At 49.1% G+C, this 6,000-nt stretch overlaps 1 protein-coding gene across 1 annotated transcript in view; it reads left to right on the top strand.

Moving 5' to 3' along the window:
* Positions 1-327: 327 nt before the first annotated feature.
* CTNNBL1 (catenin beta like 1) overlaps positions 328-6,000 on the top strand; it is a 96,151-nt gene continuing 90,478 nt past the window's right edge. Inside the window, exon 1 of the mRNA XM_058175295.1 lies at positions 328-482. Coding sequence (XP_058031278.1) covers positions 387-482 — 96 coding nt within the window. The 5' untranslated portion in view covers positions 328-386. The remainder of the gene's footprint in view (positions 483-6,000) is intronic.

Here is a 6,000-nt window from a genome sequence, read left to right as displayed (position 1 = left end):
GGGTCTCCTGCCTGAGTTGGGGGTTGGACTAGAAGACCTCCAAGGTCCCTTCCGACTCTTTTATTCTATTCTATTCTTAGTAAGCTGCGATTTCTCAATATATACATTTCTGCACCCTCCAGGTGGGGCGGCAGGAAGAACACCCCAAAATCCCACCAGCCGCTCCCCCCACCCCCGCTCAGCCCCACTCCGCCTCCTGCCAAATCTGGACTGCGCTTCTAATCGGCGAACTACAGCGCCCCACAAGCCCCTCTGCGCTCCTATTGCCGTATTTACGGGCCGGCCGCTCTTGGCGGAGCTTTACGGCGGCGGGGACCTCCCAGCGGGCGGTGCCGTGCTTTACGGCGGCAGATCCTGCTTGGGGGTGTGTGTGAGAGAGTGAGTGGATGGGCAGAGCGCTTTACGGTAACGCGCGCGACCTTTCGCGACAGCCGGCGGCAGGAGCGGCGGCCATGGACGTGGGGGAGCTGCTCAGTTACCAGGTGAGGAGATGTGGGGGGGGGTCCTGGCCTGGTTTTTTGGGGGGGTTTCCCAGTGCGGGGATGCTGGTTGTTGTTGTTGTTGTGAGGCCTCGGCCGGCGGGGCCGATGGGAGTTGTAGTCCAGCGGGGCCGCGGCAAGCCGCTCTCGGGGCAGCCGGTGGGACTCCCCGCCACTAGAAATTGGGGGAGCTGGAGGGCCAGCTGGCGTTTTTTTTGGGTGAGGGGGATCGCCTGGTGGTCTCCCATCCCCGGCAAAGCCTAACGGGTCGGTGGGGATGGGGGGGGCCCCACAGGAGGAAAAGGGGCAACATGGCGACCCCCATCCTCCCCCTCCCCTTTTGTAACTGAAATGCGGGAGGGGGGGTCATCTCCCCTCCCAGCCCCCCCCTGTTTTGCTCTGCTCCCCCCCTCCCCTCCCCCCTGGCTGGGCTTAACCGAAAGGCAGGTTTTTAAACTCGGTTTTATTTATAATAATATATTATTATATTTATTAAATGCGTTTTATGAAATACATTAATAATATTTGTTATAATACATCTTATGAAAATGTTCTAAGTCACAGGGGTCTCCAACCTGGGCCGCTTTAAGCCTGGGACTTCAACTCCCAGAATCCCCCAGCCAGCAAAGCTGGCTGGGGGAATTCTGGGAGTTGAAGTCCGCCAGGCTTAAAGCGGCCCAGGTTGGAGACCCCTGTTCAATGATACGTTTTGGTTGACTGGATGGGCCCAGGAAGGGCAGGGTGGGGGGGTCGTGTGGGAGACCCCGGCCCAGGCTGACTGGCCCGGGGGGGTGTGTGCATTTGGGGGTCCTTGGGACTCTCTGAGCTTTTATGCAGACGCTTCATGACCTGACTAGGGAACGTCAGCCGTTCCAGTGGTAGAAAGGAGTGTGGGGTTTGTAGAGAGAAAGAGAAGAGAAGAGGAGAAGAAGAAGAGGGCGGTTGAGAGAGAAGGAGGAAGAGGAGGCGGACTGGAGGCTCCTTAGGGCTCTCTTGTTGTTGTTGTTTTTTTGGCAGACCTTTCATGACCCCACCAGGTTACTTGATCAGTGCTTAGAAGGGAGTTAGGTGTGGGAGCAGGAGGAGGAGGACGATGGTGCTCTCTGAGCTTGGTTATTGTTCTGAAGATCTTTCATGACTCAGCTAGGTTGACATCATCAGTGTTAGTGATGAGTGGGGTTTGCAGAGAGGAGGAGGAGGAAAAGGGAAACAAGGAAAAGTGTTAGTGCCACTTTATAATGCCTTGGTAAGGCCACACTTGGAATATTGCATCCAGTTTTGGTCGCCACGATGTAAAAAAGATGTGGAGACTCTAGAAAGAGTGCAGAGAAGAGCAACAAAGATGATTAGGGGACTGGAGGCTAAAACATATGAAGAACGGTTGCAGGAACTGGGTATGTCTAGTTTAATAAAAAGAAGGACTAGGGGAGACACGATAGCAGTGTTCCAGTATCTCAGGGGCTGCCCCAAAGAAGAGGGAGTCAAGCTATTCTCCAAAGCACCTGAGGGTAGAACAAGAAGCAATGGCTGGAAACTGATCAAAGAAAGAAGCAACTTAGAACTAAGGAGAAATTTCCTGACAGTTAGAACAATCAATAAGTGGAACGACTTGCCTTCAGAAGTTGTGAATGCTCCAACACTGGAAATTTTTAAGAAAATGTTGGATAACCATCTGTCTGAAATAGTGTAGGGTTCCTGCCTAGGCAGGGGGTTGGACTAGAAGGCCTCCAAGGTCCCTTCGAACTCTGTTGTTATGTTATGTTATGTTAAGAAGAGGAGGAGGAGGGGGGGGGAAAGGGGGAAGGATAAAGGGGAAGGAGGAGGAGGACTGTGGGGTCCTTGGGGCTCTCTGAGCCTGGTGGTTTTCTTGCAGATGTTTCATGACCCAACTAGTGAATGTCTTCAGTGCTAGAAGAGAGAGGGGTTTGCAGAGGAGGAGGAAAGAGTAGGGAAAGGAGGAGGACTGTGGGGTCCTTGGGGTTCTCTGAGCTGGGTGGGTGTTTTGTAGACATTTCATGACCTAACTAGGGAACATCATCGGTGCTAGAAGGGAAGAAGAAGGGGAGGGGGAGGGGGATGGCAACTGTGGGGTCCTTGGGGTCTCTCTGAGCTTGGTGGCTTTTTTGCAGACATCTCACCTCCTAGTACTAGAAAGGAGTGGGATTTGCAGAGAGAAAGAGAAAAACAAAAGAGAAGAAGAAGAAAGAGGTTGAGAAAGAGAGAGAGAGAGAGGAGGAGGAGGAAAAAGACGGGGGCGGGGGGGGAGGGAATGTCCTTGGGGCTCTCTGAGCTGGGTGGTTTTCTTGTAGACATTTAATTACTGAACTAGGGAACATCATCAGTGCTAGAAGGGAGGGGAATTTGCAGAGAGGAGGAGGAGGACTGTGGGGTCCTTGGTGCTCCCTTGTTTTCTTGCAGACATTTCATGGCCCAACTAGGGGACATCATCAGTGCTAGAAGGAAGAAAGGCTTGGGGAGAGGAGGAGGAGGAGTGTGGGGTCCTTGGGTCTCTCTGAGCTTGGGGGTTTTCTTGCAAACCTTTCCTGTCCCCATTGGTATCACCGGTGCAAGGGGCTCCTCCTTCATGGCTTTCAGGACCCTTCCTAGCTTCCTGACCTGGAAGCTGTCTCTCCCCGTGTGCCCCCAACCCCTTTGAGGAGGAGGAAGGTATCTCCTTCCCCCCTCCCCCCAATTTCACCCCCTGTTCCATTCAGATCGGCAGGGCAAAGAAAGAAGACAGACCCTGCTCCTTTGCAAGTGGCCTAGTCCACCGCCTTCTACACACACACACACACACAGAGTACACAAACACCCACCCGATTGCGAAGTTGACATGCACGTTGAATGGGTTTCTGCATATTTGTGTTGAATCTGATTTTGTTCTTCACTTTTAATAATGGCATTTTAGAACGATCATTGCTTCAGAATCCAAAGGGTTTAAGAGAAGGTGGAGTTGGCTGAATCCATCCTGGGGGAGGGGCGGTGGTGGGAGTCCTTCCTTTGGGAGAGCCCACCTAAGCATCCCGGGGAAGTGGTTCAACAGAGCCAGTAAATCTAGTTAAGCCATGCCCCCCCCCCCTCTCTGCTTTGGGTCACTTGGGCACCGGACTGTCCTAACCTCCGATGAGCTTTGGCTGCTGTGCTGATGGGCTTTTCTTCCTGCGACTTGAACCCAGAACCCTGTATTTTAGAATGACACTGAAGGTTTTTCAGACTTGGGCTTTGCAGTTCAATCCTCATTTGTTTACCAGGACAACAGGGCACCTCTGTTATACAGGGAGTCCTCGACTGATGACCACCGTGGAGCCCAAAGTTTATATTAAGTGAGACATTTGTTAAGTGACTTTTGCCCCTTTTTTACGATTTTTCTTGTCACATTTGTTAAGTGAATCCCTGCAGTTATGAAATGAGTAACACGATTGTTAAGCGAATCTAGCTTCCCTCATTGACTTTGCTTATCAGAAGGTCACAAAAGGGGATCGCGTGACTCCCAGGACACTGCAGCCGTCATAAATGTGAGTCAGTTGCCAAGCATCTGAATGTAAGTCACATGACCACGGGGAGGCTGCAAGGATCGTAACTGGAAAATGGTCATAAATCATCATTTCCAGTGTTGTCGTAACTTTGAACGATCACTAAATGAACTGTTGTAAATCGAGGACTACATTTACAGAGAGACTTCCTGCTCTCTACTTAATCTTCCAAGGCCTTGAAAATGGAAGCGGGAGGAGATGTTAGGCATAGATTTGATTATATAGGTAGTTCTCGACTTAGAATAGAATAGAATAGAATAGAATAGAATAGAATAGAATAGAATAGAATAGAATAGAATAGAATAGAATTTTTTATTGGCCAAGTGTGATTGGACACACAAGGAATTTGTCTTGGTGCATATGCTCTCAGTGTACATAAAAGAAAAGATACGTTCATCAAGGTACAACATTTACAACACAAATGATGATCAATATATCAATATAAATCATAAGGATTGCCAGCAACAAGTTATAGTCATACAGTCATAAGTGGAAAGAGATGGGTGATGGGAACTATGAAACGATTAATAGTAGTGCAGATTCAGTAAATAGTCTGACAGTGTTGATGGAATTATTCATTTAATGACCATTAGAAGTTACAACGGCACTGAAAAGTAACTTATGACCATTAAGTGTGAAAAATGGTCATCAGTTACTTTTTTTCAGTTGTCCCAAAGGTGCTTTTTCAGGAGGCAACTGGGCTTTCTTGTTTTTTCTTAGAAGACGTTTCGCTTCTCATCCCAGAAGCTTCTTCAGCTCTGATTGGATGGTGGTGAAGGGAAGGATTTATATTCATTGCAGGCAGCTGGTCATTTGCATCCTTTTCGAGAGTTGTTGAGGCCACTTGGAGGTTTATCTGTGTCCTCGGGGTCACCTGAGTGGTGCAAATGGGTGTGGAGCCTTCTGGGCTGCCGGATGTTGTCATGCAAATAGGCGTGGAGAAGGCTCCACACCTATTTCCACTACTCAGGTGACCCTGAGGACACAGATAAACCTCCAAGCAGCCTCAACGATGTTTAAAAAAAGCAAATGACCAGCTGCCTGCAAGGAGTATAAATCCTTCGATTCCCACCAGTCAGAGCTGAAGAAGCTTCTTGGATGAGAAGTGAAACACCAGAAAGTCCAGTTGCCTCTTGAAAAACCGCCTTTGGGACAATCATCACCTGGATGACGGAGAACCTCCATAGATGCTCACAACCGTTGTAGCCTCCTCTGGGTCACGTGATCAAAACTCAGGTTTTGGCAACTGACTCATATTTACAACGGTTGCATTGCCGTGTCCCCCCCCCCCCGGGTCACGTCATCTCCTTCTGCGACCTGACAAGCCAAGTTGATGGGGAATCCAGATCCACTTAACAACGGCATTACTAGCTTCACTGATTTGCTTAATGATCGTGGCAAGTTGTAAAACGGGCAAAATTCACTTTAACAACTGTCTCACTTAACAACAGAACTGTTGAGCTCAATAAAGGTGTTGGTGATCACCTTTAAAGCGCTTCATGGCATGGGACCAGGTTACTTACGGGACTGCCTACTGCCGCCAATAGCCTCCCATCGACCTGTGCGCTCCCACAGGGGGGTCTCCTCGGGGTGCTGTCAGTTAAACAATGTCGGCTGGCGGCCCCCAGGGGAAGAGCCTTCTCTGTGGGGGCACCTACCCTATGGAACAAACTGCCTCTGTGGCTACGCCTTCTTCCCGACCTCCGGGCCTTTAAGCGTGAACTCAAGACTTTTTTGTTTCAACCACTAGGGTTGGCCTAAGGGTAATTTTTAATTAAGTGGTTTTATTACTTCTTATTTTAATATTCGGCCTTATGGTTTCAGATTTTTAAATTTCAAATATTGTGTTTTAATTTTTGTATATGTCTTTTTAACTTGGCTGTAAACCGCCCTGAGTCTTCGGAGAAGGGCGGTATAGAAATGTAAATAATAAATAAATAAATAAATAAATTGTGGCCATAAGCTGAGGATTGCCTGTATTCTAAGGT

Source organism: Ahaetulla prasina, chromosome 3 (assembly GCF_028640845.1).
Source record: "Ahaetulla prasina isolate Xishuangbanna chromosome 3, ASM2864084v1, whole genome shotgun sequence".
Taxonomy (NCBI): Eukaryota; Metazoa; Chordata; class Lepidosauria; order Squamata; family Colubridae; genus Ahaetulla; species Ahaetulla prasina.
This window is presented reverse-complemented; position numbering and strand designations above follow the sequence as displayed.